At 48.2% G+C, this 22,170-nt stretch overlaps 1 protein-coding gene across 1 annotated transcript in view; it reads left to right on the top strand.

Annotated features, from left to right (window-relative positions):
• PPA2 (inorganic pyrophosphatase 2) overlaps positions 1-22,170 on the top strand; it is an 88,151-nt gene that overhangs the window by 54,137 nt on the left and 11,844 nt on the right. Inside the window, exons 8-9 of the mRNA XM_030190764.1 lie at positions 18,840-18,967; positions 20,970-21,055. Coding sequence (XP_030046624.1) covers positions 18,840-18,967; positions 20,970-21,055 — 214 coding nt within the window. The remainder of the gene's footprint in view (positions 1-18,839; positions 18,968-20,969; positions 21,056-22,170) is intronic.

Raw genomic sequence — 22,170 nt, 5'->3', positions numbered from 1 at the left:
AACTTTAACGCAAAAGTACTAAGTACCTATATCCCTCCCACATCCACACTCTCCTAGCACTAAAGTTATAGAATACCAACTGAGTGCAGTTACACACTTAACTACATATTAGTGTGAATTAGCCTCAGTGAACTCCAGTTATAGCCAATTATTGATTGTTAATGCCAGTTAGTACCTAATTAAGTTAGACACATAACTGGCAGTGAAAATGGGCAGACAGGATTATAAAATTTGCGCTCAAGAGGAGAAATTAATAAAGCAAAACACAAGTAAGTTGATGTTGGATGACTGGTAAATAGACTAACTCATAGAATCAGTCAAAGAATAACTTTTAGGAACTGGAAGCAGGCGATTTGTTTAAATGTCACCTATTGGTGGAATTTTGTTTTTCAGTATTGTAAATATGAACATTATGCTGTTGAAAAATCCAAAGCCTATGATAAAGTAAGATGTGTTTGACTGCCTGTTGAGTGGTTCCTAAATACTGTATAATATCCTGCAAACAGTGTTTTGTATATACTTCCAACCTTTGTTCTTGTATAGTTTGTTAATGTTTGAGCTTCCCTTCTGAAAACTTTTATAAAGTGTTTGAACTAAAAAAAAAAACCCAAAAACCTTTTAAAAGGGCTTTCAATCTGTAAAACCTAGTTTTATGTACAGAAGTCACTATCACATACACATAAATATATGTAGGGAGAAGTCCTTCAGGAAAGAAACTGTAAAAGCAGACACGGTGAATAGTAGATAAAATCTTTAGAAGAATTTATTTTGTTGGGAGGAAGTGATGTCGTAGTCCTGGATAGAGGTCTGAGCTCCTAGCTCTCGATGATCCTTGGACATTGGTAACCTTCACACTCGACATGTGCCTTTTTTGATTCTTTTTAGCATCAGTCCCGATGTCTCAAAGACTAAAATCAACTGATATAAAGGGGGTCTAGGAAGACACCCCGGCTCGTGGGTAAGTCCTTTGCACGCCATGTGTTGCCAACTGGTGACTGTGCCTTAGATACTGACTCTTTATTCTCAGCGGCTATCTAGTTGAACAGTGAGCGGCTAGCTCAGAACCTTGTGGCTTCAAAAAATACATTGCTGCTTTGATGCGGGAATTAAAACCTATGCGTGTTGATACTGTGGAATGCATAGATACTTTGCATGCAGATTTGCATGAGTTGGGAGCCAAATGGAAGACCTAGAAGCACAAGTTGATGAGCAGGCAGAAACATTGTCAGAGACGTGCTCACAATTTCAAACTCTTACCCAAAGGCAGGATGAGTTGATCACTGTACTGGATGATCTTGAAAATCGAGGATGTTGAAAGAATCTGTGGATTAGAGGTGTTCCTGAGGCAGAGAATCGGGAAGATCTGGCTGCGATTGTCCAGACCACATGGGTGCTGTTGAGTGGAGTGGAAGTGGGAGCTTCACAGATTGAGCTGGAATGGGTACACAGGGCCTTTGGAGTTCTGCCAATAAATTGCCCGGGGGACATTATAGCATGTTTTTTTTTTTTTTTTCAAATTTACAGACAAGGAATGAGTGCATCAATTGACCCAGCAGGCTACACAGCTTTCTTTCAATGGCGCTTCTATTCAGGTCTATCAGAATGTGCCAGGCTTAACCTTACAGAAGCGAAAGGCCTTAAAGCCTGCCTTGGATATCCTTGTGAAGGAGCACATTCAATACCGGTGAGCTTATCCCTTTGCTATCCCTCTCTCTAGTAAGATGCATCAATGTACTTTGGATTCAGTTCAATTCCATTCTTGTATACCGCTAATATCCCCTTTCCAGGGTTCAGTGTGGTTTACATTTTAGGTGATTCAAAAGCAGATAGTGTGAGGTATGAGAAACATTAGAAACCATTGGTGTAATGCATGAGACTACAAACATTAAAGGAAGGATATTGGATGATACTAGGAAGTAGAAGTCATGATTAATTATTATGAAGCAGTCTTTTGAAGAGGAAGGTTTTAGCCTCTTCCTGAAGTTGAGGTAGCTGTTTTCTGTTCTGATGGGAATAGCTAGAGAGTTCCATATTTTGACTCCAAGTACGGGGAATAGAGAGCTGAAAATCTTCTGATTTTGAATTGTTTTTTGAAATGGTGATGCTAACATTAGTTGTTGTTTCAGTCTGTTAGACTGGACCAGATACAAGTGGTCTTAGCAGTTCAGAGGTGAAACCCTGTAAGATTTGAAAAACTAAACGAGCAGCTTTGAACCTGAGTCTTTCTGCTATGGGAAGCCAGTGCAGTTTGTTTAGATGAGTTCAAACATTAGTCTTTCTGTTCAATCTATATATTAGTCTTGCAGCTGTATTCTGTATGATTTGCAGTTTTTTCTGCTATTGACACTTAATACCAAGAAATAGAACTTCCATTACGTTCATTCCCACTATTCCAGGACAAGTGGGTAGTTATGTCCATCGACCAGCAGGTGGAGATAGAAAATACAGAGCTGAGCACCACTACATAGCTCCCTGCTAGTAGCTCAGCTCCTCAGTATCTTCTATCTCCAGCAGGTGGATGGACAGACTTCCTCTGTCTCTGGTTCTGAGGCCTTGCTCCTGGTCCAGTTGGTCAACTGGTTCCCGGTTGAGCCTAGTGGACAGACATACCTGGTGGTGCTGAGTCCTTGTCGTGCTTTCCTCCCAGAGTGTTCTGCGTTCTTATGGGAGCCTGCTCTGCAACAAGTCTGCTTCAGAAGATAAGGAACAGTACAGGCAGTGCAGTGAGTTTGGCGGGCCGGTGGTGCTGTGCCCCTGGGAGCATGGACCCGGGGTAGTGTGTTCTCTGCTGTGCTTTGGGCCTCAGGACGTCCTTGGGAGCGATTTGTGTCTGTGCTCACAAAAAAAAAAGAGCTTTATGGTTGCGCATGTTCATGGCAGCCCCCGCTGGGAGTGCAAGGAGCTGCCCATCTCGCAGCGGGCGGGATTCCTGCTTGGGCTGCTGCATGGTGTGCAGTCCGGTTCCCGAGTGGAGGGGTTGATTCGGGGCTCATGCACACAGAGCGCCCTCCGTCACAGCAATGCGTTTCTTGCAGCTCTGGTCCCCAGTGCAGCATCGTGGCGCTTCGCCTCAGAGAGAGGTGAGAATGTCAGCCATTTTGTTCTCTGCCGGCGCGAGGGCCTGTGCAGAGAGCTGTAGCAGTGGGGAACTCTTTGGGGGGGGGGCCCTGAGTCAGAGCCTGCCCTTCTGGGCTTGTTCTCTTACTCTGCCAGACTTTGGGTTGGTGCAAGTAGTCCCTTCTCCAGCAGCCCTAGCATCTCCTGGGGGACAGGGGATGGGGTTTTCCCCGCCGGCTCCCAGGAGTTTGCAGTGGATAACACGTGGAGTCTTCGTTTTGTTTTGCTGCAGTTGGGCTGCTCTATGGGGTATCCTCTGTCAGAGCCCTTGGGGGAGGGGGATGACCCTCGGGTGCTCGGTCTGTTTCAGTGGGGGGGGAGTTTGGCTCCCTGTTTTCAGTGGCACTAGTAGTGCTTCCCATAGTGAAACCCTTGGGGTTCTCTGGAGGAGAGTCGCGCATAGGGCCTCAGGGACTTGTCCAAGGTGTTCCCCATGTAATGGTCATTCGGGACCTGTTTACCACAATGTACAGTGCACTTGACTCAGGCCTACAGGTTGGGAGAACCATGGCCCACTTCTTTTCTCTAGTGCAGGGAGAAGGAGAAGCTCCGTTCCCTACATTGGACTCAATGTGTGCAGTCACCTTGAATTTTCCCTTCCTGGTTGCTGGCGGCATTGCCTCGCGGAATCTGCTAGATGGGAAGCCGAATCAGACCTTGTAGCCCGTCTTGGAGGTGTTTGCATTAGGAGCTGCAGGCTTCTATTGGTAGCCCTTTGTCTTTCTCGCTGCGGGCTGTCTTGGGTCGAGGGCTGCGGCATGGGCCTGTTTGCAGTGGCAGCAGCAGTCTTTCCCGTGCTGCCTGGTTGGAGGCACGTTTTGCCTGTCTGGTGGACGCTGTGTATGACATTCTTCGGGCTTCGGTGTAGGGTACCTTTCTCTTTGGGTACACCCTCAGCGATTTGGTTCAGGAGCTCGGTGAGTCGGGCTCCAGCGTTTGCCAGGGGACGTTTTTCGTTATTGGACTGCCCTGTGGGCTCGGCAAGTGCTCGGTTTCATGTCAGCACTAAGGGTAGGCCTGGTCCTCAGTATTTTGGCCAGAGGGCTCGGTTTTGAGCCTGGCATTCTCCCTTCCAGGGGATGGGGAACCAGGAAACAAAACAGCAGGGCACTCGAGGTGAGTGGCTGCTGTCTCCCGGCCATCCTTGGGTGGCCTGGCTGGCTGGCCCATCTGGGCCGACATGGAGCCGCTTTCAGGCATTTCGGGATGTGTGGACTACCTTCTCAGCTTAGGTGCTGGATTTTTGGGGTGCTGGCGTCTGGCTGGCGTTCTCCCCTTGGGTAGCCCCTCTATTCGTGCAGTCTCCTTGTCAGAGGGGGCCTCTGTCTGCTCAGCAGAAGAGCAGTGGAGGTGCTGCTATCCTTTTGGGCCATTGTTCCTGTCCTTCCTGCCGAGTGCTGTTTGGGTCGGTACTCCATCCTTTTTGGGGTTCCCGGGAAGACGGGAACAGTGCAACCCATTCTGGATCTCAAGGGATCCACAGGTACCCGTTTTCGGATGGCGGCCCTTAGGTCTCTGATCGCCTCCGTTTGGGAGAGAAAGTTTCTCTCTGCTCTCGATCTCAGGGAGGCATACTTCTCTTTCCCGCTATGGGCTGTCTTGGCAGTTCATTCCTGTTCTGGACCCTGCCAGTTGGTTCCGTTGGACCCGAGGACCCTTTTTGAGGTCATAATGGCGGTCTTTCTGCAGAGACACAGGTTTTTGTGTTCTCCTGTACCTGGATGACTCCGGGTCTCTTCTTGCCTAGCCTCAGTAGAGACCCCTTCAGTGCTGGTTCACCCCCAGTTTTTTTTGGGTGTTTAATTTCAAAAGGAGCAGGCTGGCGCCTGCGCACCAACTTTTATTCCCGATGATCTTGAGTGTTTCTTCGTTTTAGCGAGCGGTAAGCCTGTGTTGGGCTTACCACTGCTTTGTGAAAGGGGCCTAATTACTGCATAAGGCTGCCGATACAGTTTAAAGATTATTTTTATGCGGACTGCAGTTGAAGGATCACACATGAGATCTACAGGTTAAATTTTGAAACTGTACTAATAGTGCTTGTTATTTATTCTGGAAAGTCTATTAGGATTGTTGAGCATTACTATGAAAATATTGCATGACCAGAAAAAGTTCATTAATGTGGATCTATGAACCATGTACAGATCATGGTCCAGGTTCTTCAACTGAGACTTTTCAGTTGAAAGTATAATACATTCATTATAAAATAAAATGTATGTATATATACACTATATACACTATAATTTCCCACAGTGGGATGCGATCCATTCATAGCTCTTACTTTGGAGGAATTGTTTGGAATTCAATACACCTGTTCCAAGGCAGGTGTAATTATTTATGCATGTGTGTGTGTATGTGCCAGAAAGAGTAAGCATATCCTATATAATAATTTGCACCTCCAACGTTCCATGTCTGGTTGCCTGGGTTCGTAACATTTCCTGACGTCAGCCAGCCCTCCAGTGTTCCATTTCCCCTCACTGTCCCACCCTCGTGTCAAGACGTAATGACGTCAGAGGGCGGAACAGTGAGAAGGAAGGGAACGCTGGAGGCAAGCCGACTTCAGGAGGGATGTTACGAACGGAACAGAAGCCAGCGCCAGCCAGCCAGAGAACGTTCAGGTACAAATCGAGGGGAGGAGAGAATCGCGGGACATTGAGGGGAGGGAGGGAGGGAGGAAGAGGAGGGCAGGGCAGAGGAGAATTGATGGACATGGATGGGATGGGAGGACAGTAGAGGAGAGAATCGCGGGACACTGATGGGAGGGCAGGGGAGAGGAGAATTGCTGGACATGGAAGTGAGGACAGGGGAGAGAGAGAAAAAAAAGCTTACATGATATCCTTCCTAGAGCCTGTTTCATTTTTGAGGAAACGGGCATGGTTCCACTAGTATTTTATAAAGTACATGCATGAAGGGTAACTCCCCCCTCCTCCCAGGTTCGACCTATTTTCCATTCACAGAAACACGCATCTGTTTTTCTTAAAAGTAGATGTTATCCAGCCAATATTCAGGCAGCAGCTTAGTGTTTAGCTAACTGCCACCAGTTTTATTCCTGGATATTCAATGTTGGGCCTTGTCCTGGCTTAAGAATTGAATATTTGGGGATTTTTTTTAGCCAGCTAGCACATATTTGGTTACGTAAATATTCAGTCCCTCACTGCATAAACCAAACCGCTTAAAGATAGGTCTGCTAGTTAAGTGACCTGATTTAAGCGGTTTAATTATGCGGTGAGGAGCTGAATATCAGCACTTAACCTGACTCCGCCCCTGGAACAAGATAGTCGCTGTTGAATTCAGTGGTATCCGGTCATTTTCAGCGGAGATAACCGGTTAAGTGCCGCTGAAAATGACTGGATAGCCAAGAACAAGCGATTTAATCGGTTTGTGGCTGTTTCCAGCCAGTTAAATCATTTTGAATATTGGCTGGTATGTATCTGAGCGTCTACTTTGTGCATATATTTGCCCATGGTCAATTTTATAAGAACCAACCTGAGTGCGTAAAACAGTGTTCTACATACTTGGTCCCTTATAAAATTACCTTCTGGATTGCCTTGCCCTGTCTACATACAGAAATGTGGCACCTTCCAAAAACAATATGGGAATAATATTCAGTCAGCAGCTGTCTAAAACTGAAGAAATAATTTAGCTGTTTTAATTTTGTGCAAATCTTCAGCCAGGCTGTCCACCGGATTCTGTATAAGTTGCCCAAAGTCGGGCACGCATCGCAGATCTACATGTAAACTAATTAGTTATTCAGGCACTAACAATAATTGGTGTTAATTGTCAGTCATTAGGAGTTATGCGCAGATCTGCCCTGCGCCCTATTCTGTAACATGTGAATCTAAATTTTATGGTGTACAACTCCAAACAAGTGTGGCCATGGGAGGGGCATGAGTGGGTCAGGAGTGTTCCCAGGATTTTAAGCGCAGTGTTATAGAATAATGTCATTTACATACTCAGCTGCCATTTTTGCAGGTGTAAATGCATGCATCCAGAGTTAAGTGCAAGATGTGGGCTAAGCTAATATTCTGTAAAGGTTGTTTCGTGCAAAGTGCCCTTTTCAGAATACTGGTTTAGCACGGATCATCCTGGCGCGTAACTTTGGGCACCATTTACTGAATTTTCCCTCCCCCGTGTTTTCAGCCCTGAATGCTGAAAATGCCAACATAATTTTATACAGATGTGTTATTCATATCAAATTATTCCTGCTGTTACTATGTTCAGATTTGAATGCATAACTTATGCAAGTAGGGGGGCAATTCTAGAACTTGGATGTTCGACGTAGGCGCCGAGCACCAATTCTATAATGGCTTCTGGGTGCAACTAAGCTGTTATAGGATACTAGCGTAAAGCCCCTTTACCGCGCTGAACTTCAGGCATGCTCACTTATACCAGCCGGCTCATTTTCGAAAGAGAAGGACTCCCATCTTTCGACATAAATCGGAAGATGGGCGTCCTTCTCACAGGGTCGCCCAAATCAGCATAATCGAAAGCCGATTTTGAGCATCCCCAACTGCTTTCCGTTGCGGGGACGACCAAAGTTCATGGGGGCATGTCGGAGGCATAGCGAAGGCGGGACTTGGGCATGCCTAACACATGGGCGTCCTCGACCCATAATGGAAAAAAGAAGGGCATCCCTGAAGAGCAGTTGGACGACTTTACCTGGTCGTGTTTTTCTTATGACCAAGGCACAAAAAGGTGCCCGAACTGACTAGATGACCTCCCCTTACTCCCCCAGTGGTCACTAACCCCCTCCCACCCTCAAAAAAAACATGTTTAAAAATCTTTTGTGCCAACGTCTATGCCCCTCCAGGTCAATGGCTGGTGCAAGCTGGTGCGCCTAAGTGCACTATGCAACATGCATAACTGATAGTATTCTATAAACTGCAACACACTCATGGCCTGTCTATTCTCTGCCCATGTATACACCCCTGTGGTAACATGAGTGAGGGCAGGCTTGGAGCCAGGACAAACTGGAGCCACACAACGGGTGCATGTAAAAGAAAATACAATTTATTGTAAGTTTCAGTTAGGGGTCCTGTTCCATTCACAGGTGGGGGAGAGAAAACAAACACAAAAATGTTCCTTAGGTGTAACAAGGTTCTCCAGTGACCTGCTTCTGCAGGGCCACCACATACTTTATTGTCTCTCAGCACGGTAGTACACTTTACTTGTCTGTGGCCCAATTCCGTAGAGTTACCAAAGTAGTCTCTAGCAGTTACTTAGGTCAAAAGTCCAAAACTGCAAGGTTCCAAGCTGAACTTTGCCTACCTGACTGTAGCAGTTGCAGTTCACACACAGGTGGTAGAGGCAAGTGCAGTTGGGCATTGCTGCTTCCCTCTGGGCCTCCTTAACCTAGCTGTGCCACAGGCTTTTATACTTCCTGGACCATTCCCTCCTGGCTCCACTCCTCCCATGTCACTACCCCACCTTGTAGTTGTGCGCCAATGCACTTACAATGCTACCTTATAGAATAGCACATAGAGCATTTGTGTGCATAAGATGCCATTTAAGACACGTGTAGCTGTACACACCAGTTATATATTTGCCCTGATAATGACTGAATGTCGCTGCTCTTCGTTTTAGTCCACCCTCATCTCCCACCCCAGTTTTAAAACTTATATACTTTGGCTGTATAACGGCCAAATATTATGTGCTAGCCATTCTGGAATTTAAAAAAACAATCCCTTATGAGGCCAGCTAATGTTGACTTAGGGTTACCATATGTCCAGATTTACCCGGACATGTCCTCTTTTTGAGGACATGTCTGGGCAACCGGGCGGGTTTTGCCAACCTGCCCGTTTGTCCGGATTTCTAGACAACTCTCGGTGGCCATTTTGAATCGGCGCTGAGGTCACCAACAGGAAGGATGCATGCAGGGCAGCGCTCCGGACAGGAAAGAGGGGGCTCTTTCCTGCCCCGAAGAGTTCACTAGACCACCAGGGCAGTAGTAAAGTAAGGGGAGGGGGGTGACGGGGAGGGGGGATGACAGAGCGAGGGCGTGAAAGGGGGCGGGGCGGGGTGTGAAAGGGGCGGGGTGGGGTTTGTGGTGGGGGTGGGGAATGTTTCCTTTTTTGGGGGGCAAAATATGGTAACCCTATATTGACTGCATAAGGGCTTTTGAATATTTGCTTCTAGTTTTCTTCTTTAAATTTCTGATTCTAAAGACAGAGTTCGTCTTCAGTGTAGTGCTGGCTGCTGGGGACTAAACACTGTTAACTGATGAATTCTGTATGCTGACTGGACCGTGTTTCTATGTAAGGTCTCTGAGTAACAGATTGAAATTTAATAGGATTCTGATTCTCTCAACCGAAAAATCCAGAGCTCTAATGGAGAAAAGAATATAGCCTATATCTGTGTGGATAATCTTTTAAATGTAAAAAAAAAAATGCAACTTTTATACCTATTCTGAAAGCTGAGACTGGTACATTCAGGCCCATGGGAGAAAGGAAGACCCGCTGTCACTAACAAAGGAGTAAGGTGAGGGTCCCTTGACTTGCCTGGTTATGCTATCTGTGTTAGAGGAGTGGCAGAGTTTACTGTGGTGCTTCTTCACCCCCAAAACTGTCTGTATTGGCAATTATTTCTATCCTGTAAGAACTATGAGATGCTTTTTGTCATGGAATATAATCACTCCTTTCTGCGAGTGTTTATAGATTTATTGAAAGCATATTGTCTTTTGTACAACCCTCTGTTGCAGCCTCTGATATTGTTTCAGCTCTTGTTCTGATAAGCAGCCCTCTCCAGTGCTCTAATGAAAGGCCTTCTTTGTTTTCTTTCCTTGTTGGGTTCCTTTTAGCAGAGTGAGGGGAATTTAAGCATGCTAAGGTTAATTCTGTAACAAGGCAGCCACTATAGTGGCCTGTTCTCTAAAGAAAAGTAGGCGCCTACATTACAATACTAGGACAAATGAAAATATGCATACACTGAGGCATGATCACTTACCCCATCCCTATAGTATAAATGCTAATGCCTAGATTCTGTACTTAATGTGCGAACCTATGTCCTCCACCCATATTCTGCCCAAACTCTGCCCATGTGCACACCCCCTGCAAAATACATGCCATCAACCCATGGTGCATGCAATAAGGATGTCTATAATGCTGGTTTTCAGAAGTCTGAAACACAGATAGAGCTTTTAAAATTAAGGTCATAGTCTCCTAGTTCCACATCCTTCTGGGATTATTCATAGTTCTCTGATATTCTAATTACTTTGAATAATATTTGCTTCATCTTTAAATTTGATCGCTTCACTCATGTTTCCTTTTTCCAGATCATTTATGAATATGTTTAAAAAACACACACACACACACACACACACACACACAAAAAAAAAAATCAGCATAGGTCTCAGTACAGATCCATTTGGAAAACTGACCATTTAGTCCTAATCTCTGTTTTCTGTCTTAACTAATTAAGGGGCCCTTTCTTATTATTCACTCCATTGTTCTGAGCCAATAGGTGTTATCCCTTTCTACCAGCAGGAGAAGGTAGAGAGAACTGAATTTTGCTAGTGACATTGCCAGCATTTTTCTCTACCTGAAACAGGTGGTAGGTTGTGCTGATGGTGCTCCTGTCCCTGGCCTGGCTTAACTCCCTGCTCTGCTGGCCACGGCTGCACAGTGTGGTTGAACCTAACAGCCGCTTCCAGGTCACAGTTTCAGGACCATACCTGGTTGAGTTCAGAGCTTGGCTCCGTAGCCCCCAGTTGCACTTCTTAGCGCCACTGTGTGAGACTTTGATTCGGTCCTGGAGGGCCTTGCCTGAGGGGTGTGGGTCTCCATTCCCCCACCCCTCTTGCCTGTTCACCCTGTTTGGGTAGATTCCCCACAGGCTCCCCTTGCAGCTCCCAGGCTTTCCAAAAGTGCTCACTTCAGCAGCACATATACATACATACATAAATAATTCAATTGGCCTGGCTAGCTTCATGCCCTTTGTCAGGGGCCAATTCTGTTGTAAAGTTCTAAGTAGGGTATTTCCCTCAAGGCGCACCCAGAGAGCCGCAGACAGTAAAGATTCTGGAGACCTGGGCCAAGGTAGGTCGGGGCAGTCAGGCCAGCGTGCGTCTGCCATGAGATAGGGCATGCTGACGGCAGACGCTGTGTGGCCTTCAGAGCCAGCAGCTGAGCAGGAGTAATGGATTATTTTTATAGACTGTAAATGTGGCTCATTCAGTCTGTCTGTCTTTCTCTCAGTGAGTATTTTATATGTTCGGTTCCCTTTCCCCCTTCAGCTAAAACAGATAAATAAAACAGATACATTGCTCTCACACACTATTCTGACCAGGACAAATAGGCAGTTAGAATTCTTTCTGCTCTCTCAATTCACACAGACAGAGAAATGAGCAATAATTGGCTACTAGCAACCAATTGTTGACAATAAATGACAACAATTAGGATTTACACATTCATCTGGCTGCACGCTATTCTATAATGCTTGTTCTCCGAGGACAAGCAGGCTGCTTGTTCTCACTGATGGGTTGACGTCCTCGGCAGCCCCCTCCATCGGAAAGTTTACTAGCAAAGGCCTTTGCTAGTCCTCGCGCGCCCATGCGCACCGCGCATGCGCGGCCGTCTTCCCGCCCGAAACCGGCTCGAGCCGGCCAGTCTTCTTTCGTCCGCGCTCGGTACGGTCGTGTTACGCCGTTCGTGCCCCAGAGAGTCGACCTCGCGCGTCCTTTTCGACGTGTTTTTTCCTTGTTTTTCTGTAAAAAAGTTTGGGAAGCGCTCCGGAAGTGTTCCGGAAGACCCTTTCGGGTTTTCTGCCCTTCCCGTAATTTTCACAGCTTTTGCCCCGTAAGTTTTCTTTCGTTGTCGGGGTAGGCCTAGTTTGGCCTCGGTCGAGATTTTTCTCCCTTTAAATTTTGGTGCTTCAATTTTCGCCATTTCGGCCTTTGATTTCGCCGGCGTGATTTTTCCGCCCATGACATCGAAGCCTTCCAGCGGCTTCAAGAAGTGCACCCAGTGCGCCCGGGTAATCTCGCTCACTGATAGGCACTCTGCGTGTCTTCAGTGTCTAGGGGCCCAGCACCGCCCTCAGAACTGCAGTCTGTGTTCCCTGTTACAAAGGCGGACTCAGGTAGCGAGATTAGCCCAGTGGAACGTTTTGTTCTCGGGCTCTTCGTCGACATCGGCACCGGAGGCATCGAGTGCATCGACGTCGTCAGCGTCCGGACCATCTTCCTTGGCTGCCGCTCCATCGACTGCATCGAGGCATCGAACCCCTGCATCGGCGCCGAGGCATCGGGCGACTGCATCGACGTCGGTGGTACCGAGACTTCGTCTGCTGATGTCGTCGGACGGGGGTGCATCGTCAGGAGTGCAGGTGAGGGCTGTCCATTCCCCTGCTGGTGGCGGTGAGCTTTCGGGTGGGTCTCCTCCTACCCTGAGGGCTCCTGCGGTACAGCCCCCCCGGGATCGACCCTCTTCGGTCTCGGCCCCGAGGAAGCGATGGATGGATTCTACGTCCTCCTCGTCGGTGCCGGGGAGCTCCGGTGACATGCTTCGGAAGAAGTCGAAGAAGCATCGACACCGGTCTCCTCCCCGTGTCGGCACCGAGAGCTCTGGGTCGCCGAGGGATTCGGCACCCAGCAGGCATCGGCACCGAGAGGACCGCTCACCCTCTGTTCAGGAGGTGTCGATGCGCTCCACTCTGGACAGCCCGGAACAGCCTCCTCGCCCGGAACAGGTTCTGACGTCGACGCCTGCATCGACCTCTCAGCCTTTTTCTGCAGCCACTCTGAACGAGAGCCTCCGGGCCGTTCTCCCAGAGATTCTGGGAGAGCTGTTGCGCCCTACCCCTCCGGTACCGGCGGTGCTTGCGCCGCCGGTACCGTCGAGCGTGGCGCCGGCTGGTCCATCGCCCAGGTTGAGGTCCCCGACGTCGGTACCGCGTGCGGTGCCGACCGCGGCCACCTCCCAGGAAGGCTCCCCGACTACGTCGGCTGAGGGAGCTTCGCCGATGCGGGCGAGGGAGTCTACCTCTCGACGCCCCCATCGTGGACGTGGCTCCACGGAGTCGAGCCGGGCGAGGTTGCAGACACAGGTCCGTGAACTTGTGTCTGACACCGAGGGTGAGGCCTCGTGGGAGGACGAAGAAGACCCCAGATATTTCTATGACGAGGAGTCTGAGGGTCTTCCTTCTGATCCCACTCCCTCTCCTGAAAGGCAGCTTTCTCCTCCTGAGAGTCTGTCTTTCGCTTCCTTTGTCCGGGAGATGTCTACGGCCATCCCCTTCCCGGTGGTTGTGGAGGACGAGCCCAGGGCTGAAATGTTTGAGCTCCTGGACTATCCTTCTCCACCTAAGGAAGCGTCTACTGTTCCCTTGCACCATGTCCTGAAAAAGACATTGCTTGCGAACTGGACCAAGCCATTAAGTAATCCCCACATTCCCAAGAAGATCGAGTCCCAGTACCGGATCCATGGGGACCCAGAGCTGATGCGCACTCAGTTGCCTCATGACTCTGGAGTTGTGGATTTGGCCCTAAAGAAGGCTAAGAGTTCTAGGGAGCATGCTTCGGCGCCCCCGGGCAAAGACCCTAGAACCTTAGACTCCTTTGGGAGGAAGGCCTACCATTCTTCTATGCTCGTGGCCAAGATCCAGTCTTACCAGCTCTACACGAGCATACACATGCGGAACAATGTGCGGCAGTTGGCGGGCTTGGTTGATGCTCTTCCCCCTGAGCAAGCCAAGCCTTTTCAGGAGGTGGTCAGGCAGCTGAAGGCGTGCAGAAAATTCCTGGCCAGAGGAGTTTATGACACTTTTGATGTTGCGTCCAGGGCCGCTGCTCAAGGTGTGGTGATGCGCAGGCTCTCATGGCTGCGTGCCGCCGACCTGGAGAATAGACTTCAGCAGCGGATTGCGGACTCGCCTTGCCGTGCGGACAACATTTTTGGGGAAAAAGTCGAGCAGGTGGTAGAGTCTCTCCACCAGCGGGACACCGCATTCGACAAGTTCTCCCGCCGGCAGCCTTCAGCATCTACCTCTACAGGTAGAAGATTTTTCGGGGGAAGGAAGACTGGTCCCTATGCTTCTGGTAAGCGTAGGTACAATCCTCCTTCCCGACAGCCTGCGGCCCAGGCTAAGCCCCAGCGCACTCGCTCTCGTCAGCAGCGTGCGCCTCAGCAAGGCCCCGCGGCTCCCCAGCAAAAGCAAGGGGCGAGCTTTTGACTGGCTCCAGCAGGGCATAGCCGACATCCCAGTGTCAGTGCCGGGCGACCTGCCGGTCGGGGGGAGGTTGATAGCTTTTCACCAAAGGTGGCCTCTCATAACCTCCGATCAGTGGGTTCTGCAAATAGTCCGGCAAGGATACACCCTCAATTTGGCCTCAAAACCTCCAAATTGTCCACCGGGAGCTCAGTCTTACAGCTTCCAGCACAAGCAGGTACTTGCAGAGGAACTCTCCGCCCTTCTCAGCGCCAATGCGGTCGAGCCCGTGCCATCCGGGCAGGAAGGGCTGGGATTCTATTCCAGGTACTTCCTTGTGGAAAAGGGGGGATGCGTCCCATCCTAGACCTAAGGGCCCTGAACAAATATCTCGTAAAAGAAAAGTTCAGGATGCTTTCCCTGGGCACCCTCCTCCCCATGATTCAGCAAAACGATTGGCTATGCTCTCTGGACTTGAAGGATGCCTACACTCACATCCCGATACTGCCAGCTCACAGACAGTATCTGCGATTTCAGCTGGGCACACGCCACTTCCAGTACTGTGTGCTACCCTTTGGGCTCGCCTCTGCGCCCAGGGTGTTCACAAAGTGCTTGGCTGTAGTAGCAGCGGCACTTCGCAGGCTGGGGGTGCACGTGTTCCCATATCTCGACGATTGGCTGGTGAAGAACACATCCGAGGCAGGAGCCCTGCAGTCCATGCAGATGACTATTCGCCTCCTGGAGCTACTGGGGTTTGTGATAAATTATCCAAAGTCCCATCTTCTCCCAGTGCAGAAACTCGAATTCATAGGAGCTCTGCTGGATTCTCGGACGGCTCGCGCCTATCTCCCAGAGACGAGAGCCACCAACTTGTTGTCCCTCGTCTCGCGGGTGCGAGCGTCCCAGCAGATCACAGCTCGGCAGATGTTGAGATTGCTGGGCCACATGGCCTCCACAGTTCATGTGACTCCCATGGCCCGCCTTCACATGAGATCTGCTCAATGGACCCTAGCCTCCCAGTGGTATCAGGCCGCTGGGGGTCTAGAGGACGTGATCCACCTGTCCACGAGTTTTCTCAAATCCCTATATTGGTGGACGATTTGCTCCAATTTGACTCTGGGACGTCCCTTCCAAATTCCTCAGCCACAAAAGGTGCTGACCACGGATGCGTCCCTCCTGGGATGGGGAGCTCATGTCGATGGGCTTCACACCCAAGGAAGCTGGTCCCTCCAGGAACGCGATCTGCAGATCAATCTTCTGGAGTTACGAGCGATCTGGAACGCTCTGAAGGCTTTCAGAGATCGGCTGTCCCACCAAATTATCCAAATTCAGACAGACAACCAGGTTGCCATGTACTATGTCAACAAGCAGGGGGGCACCGGATCTCGCCCCCTGTGCCAGGAAGCCGTCAGCATGTGGCTCTGGGCTCGCCGTCACGGCATGGGGCTCCAAGCCACATATCTGGCAGGCGTAAACAACAGTCTGGCCGACAGGTTGAGCAGGATTATGCAACCTCACGAGTGGTCGCTCAATTCCCGTGTGGTACGACAGATCTTCCAGGTGTGGGGCACCCCCTTGGTAGATCTCTTCGCATCTCGAGTGAACCACAAAGTCCCTCAATTCTGTTCCAGGCTTCAGGCCCACGGCAGACTGGCATCGGATGCCTTCCTCCTGGACTGGGGGGAGGGCCTGCTGTATGCTTATCCTCCCATACCTCTGGTGGGGAAGACTTTGTTGAAACTCAAGCAAGACCGAGGCACCATGATTCTGATTGCTCCTTTTTGGCCGCGTCAGATCTGGTTCCCTCTTCTTCTGGAGTTGTCCCTCCGAAGAACCGTGGAGATTGGAGTGTTTTCCGACCCTCATCACACAGGACGAAGGGGCACTTCTGCATCCCAGCCTCCAGTCGCTGGCTCTTACGGCTTGGATGTTGAGGGCGTAGACTTTGCCTCTTTGGGTCTGTCAGAGGGTGTCTCCCGCATCTTGCTTGCTTCCAGGAAAGATTCCACTAAGAGAAGTTACTTCTTCCATTGGAGGAGGTTTGCCGTCTGGTGTGACAGCAAGGCCCTAGATCCTCGCTCTTGTCCTACACAGACCCTGCTTGAATACCTTCTGCACTTGTCTGAGTCTGGTCTCAAGACCAACTCTGTAAGGGTTCACCTTAGTGCAATCAGTGCTTACCATTACCATGTGGAAGGTAAGCCGATCTCAGGACAGCCTTTAGTTGTTCGCTTCATGAGAGGCTTGCTTTTGTCAAAGCCCCCTGTCAAGCCTCCTACAGTGTCATGGGATCTCAATGTCGTTCTCACCCAGCTGATGAAACCTCCTTTTGAGCCACTGAATTCCTGCCATCTGAAGTACTTGACCTGGAAGGTCATTTTCTTGGTGGCAGTTACTTCAGCTCGTAGAGTCAGTGAGCTTCAGGCCCTGGTAGCCCAGGCCCCTTACACCAAATTTCATCATAACAGAGTAGTCCTCCGCACTCACCCTAAGTTCTTGCCAAAGGTCGTGTCGGGAGTTCCATCTGAACCAGTCAATTGTCTTGCCAACATTCTTTCCCCGTCCTCATTCCTGCCCTGCTGAACGTCAGCTGCACACATTGGACTGCAAGAGAGCATTGGCCTTCTACCTGGAGCGGACACAGCCCCACAGACAGTCCGCCCAATTGTTTGTTTCTTTTGATCCCAATAGGAGGGGAGTGGCTGTAGGGAAACGCACCATATCCAATTGGCTAGCAGATTGCATTTCCTTCACTTACGCCCAGGCGGGGCTGGCTCTTGAGGGTCATGTCACGGCTCATAATGTTAGAGCCATGGCTGCGTCGGTAGCCCACTTGAAGTCAGCCTCCATTGAAGAAATTTGCAAAGCTGCGACGTGGTCATCTGTCCACACATTCACATCTCATTACTGCCTGCAGCAGGATACCCGACGCGACAGTCGGTTCGGGCAGTCAGTTCTTCAGAACCTGTTTGGGCTTTAGGATCCAACTCCACCCCCCGAGGGCCCTGTTTGTTCTGTTCCAGGCTGCACTCTCAGTTAGTTGGTAAATTTTTTAGGTCAATCTCAGTTATGTCCTCGCCGTTGCGAGGCCCAATTGACCATGGTTGTTGTTTTGAGTGAGCCTGGGGGCTAGGGATACCCCATCAGTGAGAACAAGCAGCCTGCTTGTCCTCGGAGAAAGCGAATGCTACATACCTGTAGAAGGTATTCTCCGAGGACAGCAGGCTGATTGTTCTCACAAACCCGCCCGCCTCCCCTTTGGAGTTGAGTCTTCCCTTGAAGTGTATTGTCTTGCTACATACTGGACTGGCCGGCTCGAGCCGGTTTCGGGCGGGAAGACGGCCGCGCATGCGCGGTGCGCATGGGCGCGCGAGGACTAGCAAAGGCCTTTGCTAGTAAACTTTCCGATGGAGGGGGCTGCCGAGGACGTCAACCCATCAGTGAGAACAATCAGCCTGCTGTCCTCGGAGAATACCTTCTACAGGTATGTAGCATTCGCTTCACCCAAATCCCATAGTGTGCAACTCAAAAGGTGGCGTGACCATGGGAGAGGCATTGGAGTGTCAGGGCATTCCAAAAAGTTGCACGCATTGTTACAGAATAATGGGTGCACCAACATTTACACCAGGTTTCAGCAGGCATAACTCTGGTACTCAGTGTTTGGGTGCAGGTATCGGGAATCACTTGGCGTAACAGACTTCCAGTAAATCCTCACAAACCAACAGCCTGTCGTTCTGTATGAAATATTGGACAGTTTGCCCAGTTTACAAATAGCTATCTTTTAAGGAGGAAAGACTTCAGAATAGCAGCTCTGTTTAATTAATTGAATATATAATTCCATCATTAATAAAGAAAAAAACCCTCCTACTTTTTCATAATTTTTAATTTTTCTATACGTTTTTCTTGATAATGTATAAAATTACTTCATTAAAAGGATTACTTACCTTGAAATGGAAGCAATTTCCACCCAGTTTCAAATCTTGATATTTTCTTCTTGGTGCTGCTTTTTCAGCCTTGCAGCCAGAGCAGTTTAATTTGTAGACATATCCTGCACTCTCTCACTCGCATGCTCGCTCAGTGGAGATTCTCCGTTTCACCAATAAATGGCTTCTTCAGGAGATATCAAGTTCAGCAAACATGTAGAAATTCACTGTTGTGGGAACTGCCTTGTTGACTTTATTTTCGACATCTCTGCAATAAAGAAAGTTGCTCTGCCAAATATCTCGGTGTCATATTTGTGATCTACCGATCATTTATAGAATGTGGCCCCTAGTGCTTTTACCAGCCCTGTGTTTTGCTTGTACACTTAGGCCACTTTTTTTTTTTTAACAGCTCTTAGTATACCTCAGTTAATGAAGGGCTAGCAGGGTAATGTGAGTGCATTTTGTAAATATCCTCTCCTTAACCAGTACCTGAAAATTGGCGAACATGTGAAAACTGTGGACAGTAACGAATATGTCTTGTTTCTGCTTTGAGCATAAAAGAATATAGTAAGGTTATCACAGGCAAGATTTGGAAAGACGTATTTAAATTGGATCTTTGCTAAACTGTGTATAACATCATTTTTGTTTTGTTTTGAACAGATATAGAGGATGTCAGAAAACACAAACCAGGTTATCTAGAAGCTACGGTTGATTGGCTGAAGTTGTATAAAATCCCAGATGGAAAGCCAGAAAATCAGATTGCTTTCAACGGAGAGTTTAAAAACAAGGTGAGAATGACACAGGCTGGGGGACACATGTGCTGATTCCTTCATTTTTTTTTTGGATAATCAAGAGAGTTTTCTTTTAGCTTTTTGAAATAACCATTTCCGTTTATGATCAGAGAACTCAGTTTTCAAATGTCAGCATTGTACAAGCTTGCTGCTTTGCTTTTAAAGAAAAGTCAGAACATTGATGTCCCTTGTGTATTGGTGACCAAATTACCAGGAAGTACAGGCCCATTTTTGTGTACTGGTGCATCCTCATTTCTTGCTTCTGTACCAGAAAGTAGAAGTGGGGTATAAAGCTACTGCTGGAGGCTCATAATAACATTGTAACATAGTCAATGTCAGCAGATAAAGACCTGCACAGTCTATCCAGTCTGCCCAAAAAAGGGTGCCAGAGCTGAATCTGGCGCTCTGCACAGGTTCCACTTCTTCGTGATTAAACACTGGTATATTCAATCTCTGTCAGTCTTGGGCACAGACAGTAGATGTCTGCCCGGTACCGGCACAACTACCCAACCACTAGAGTTGCTGTCGAAGCCCACTCCAGCCTTGATCCTGCTCTGTTTTTACCATTTAGAAGTCTGTCAGGTATTGTCTTACTTGGCAACCTCTGAAGCTGACATCAAAGCCCACTCCAGTTAAGAGCTCATTTAAGTTTTACTTTAATTGTACTCCATCCTAGACATATCCCAGCCCCTTCCTGAAACGTTTGAGCTCCTTTCAAAATCAAGGCACACCTTTGGCAGCCTTATTTGAGGTAGAATCAAGGATGCTTAACAGACTGACCAGCAGGAGCATTCCTGAGACATGAGCCCTCCTTTTATCCCTCGCCAACCCATCACATCCAAAGAGCTGCTAGGCTTTGTCGTCAGCGGTGCGTGGGGAAAGGAGGGCCTCCTGGTGGAATTAAGGAGTTTTAATGATGCTTTAAGGTGGGTTGTAGTGCATGATGGAGAGTAAGCCTTATAGAAAGTTGCAGGGCAATTCTATAAAGTATGTGCTAACAGCTATGTGCCAGTTATGCATGTATTTCAGTAGAATTGTGCATGTATGTGGACACATAGGCATGTGTATGCCAAAATTCCACCTAAGCACTATTCTGTAAATACGTATGTATCATATATAGCACGTATTTTACAGGTGGGTGTACACATAGCAAGGGTGAGTCTCGTGCACTAACTAAGGGGGTCTTTTACTAAGCGGTGGTAAGCCCAACGCGGGCCTACCACTCGCTAAACCAGAAGTACCGCCAGGCTACCACATCAGTTTGGCGGTAGTTCCCACTCCAGCGTTCCATTTCTAGCACTACAAAAATATATATTATTTTTGTAGCACAGGTGTTTACCCAGAGAGGTAATTGGGCAGTGCCGTGTGCTGGGTTAGCACGGGAGCACCCCCCCCCCCCCCCCCCCCCCCGGAAATGGGCACACAGCAAGTGCTTCACTTGCCGCATGGCCATTTCTTAAAAGATAAAAACAGCCTTGTACTTGCTGCGGTAAAAGGGGACCTCAGCGCGTGTCAAAAACACACGCTGACGCCAGCACAGGCCCCCTTTTGCCGCGGCTTATTATAAAGACCCCTTGGAGAATGGCACTTAGGTGCCGATACATTAGTCCTATGGGAGGAGTAAGTTCTCATGCCTAATTTATAGGCAAGTATCTTCGCCCTTAACACTAGTATTCTATAAAGGAAAGTAGACGCCTATGTTCCTTTATAGAATAGGCTCCTACCAGGCATCCTCTGGTTGCCTATTTATGGGTGTCTAGTTGTAAAATTGCCCCCTCGATCTGGATGGACTGCATGCTACTGATAAGCCTGTGGTATAACAGGGTTTCCAAAAATATCTATTCTATGTGGCCAAAGTAACCAAAATGTGTGAACTTTTAGACAGGATGAAATCTGTATCCATTTGGCAATTTCACCTTGTTTTGGAGTATTTTGTAGTAGATTTTAAGAAATTGAATCATTTAAATGTATTAATATTTTGCTTGTTTGAATGCCACAGGAATTTGCTGTTAAAATTATTAAGTCTACACATGAACACTGGAAAGCTCTGATACATAAGAAAGTAGACGCAGGTGCAATAGATTGGTGAGTGTCTCAGGTTAATTTCAGAATTTACTTTCTGATGGAGGCATGGAATTGTTTTTTAAGTGTGGGTCTGAAAGGGTCTTTTTATTTTTCTTATGGTTTCTTATAGTTCATAAGGGGGGTAACAACGTAAGTCATGTAGATAGCAGATAAGAGCAGGCCCTGCCATGGTGTGAGAGTAGTTCATAGGAAATAGCCTCAGATTAGAGCAGGATTGAGAAACAGGGAAGCCCAGTTCAAATCCCATTGTGGCTCCCTGTGATCTTGGACAAGTCACTTAACCCTCCATTTCCTGAGATAAAAACTTAAACTGTAAGCTCTCCAGGGACAGGAAAATATCTACTGTACCTGAATGTAACTCACCTTGAGCTACAAGTTAAAAGGCGTGAGCTAAATAAAAAAAAATCCCTTCTCTTCCCCTCTTCATGGGAAGTGGGAAACAAATGGAAATTATCGCCCGGGGCACGCAGTAGCTTGGGCGGTAGTTCCAATTTGACACGCGTTGGATGCACCTATTCGTCTTTGTGCCTTTGTAAAAGGGCCTCTGTATATGATAGGAGGGGAAAGGCTGATGAGTACAGACCAAGAGAAGAGATCTTGGGGTGATAGTGTCTGAGGATCTCAAGGTGGTGAAATAGTACAACAGGATGGTGACTAAGGCCAGAAGAATGCTAGACTGCATAGCGAGGGGCATAATGAGCAGAAAGGAGGAAGTCATAGTGCCCCTACACAGGATGTTAGTAGAGCCCCACTCGGAGTACTATGTTCATTTGTGGAGGCCATGTCTTGCTAAGAACATAAGGATGCAATTCTATAACTGGGAGCCTCAAGGCTGCCTAGTAGTTGTTTATTCTATAACAGAATTTAGGTGCCTAGGTTCCATTCTAGAATACAGTTGTAACCTGGTATTGGCGCCCGCAGTTACAGCAGCTGTAGAATTGGTATAAGTGTGGGTACCTAAACGATATGCTTAACTTCTCTTAAGGCAAGAACTACTGTTACCCTAGATAGGGATGGAGTTGACGACTGATGTAATTGCAGAGATCCACAAACAAAGCAGAGCAGACCAGCAGGATGTAGCAAAAAAAAAAAACGTTTTATTGTTCAAAGTGCCC

This window comes from Microcaecilia unicolor, chromosome 2, assembly GCF_901765095.1.
Source record: "Microcaecilia unicolor chromosome 2, aMicUni1.1, whole genome shotgun sequence".
NCBI classification, from domain to species: Eukaryota; Metazoa; Chordata; class Amphibia; order Gymnophiona; family Siphonopidae; genus Microcaecilia; species Microcaecilia unicolor.
This window is presented reverse-complemented; position numbering and strand designations above follow the sequence as displayed.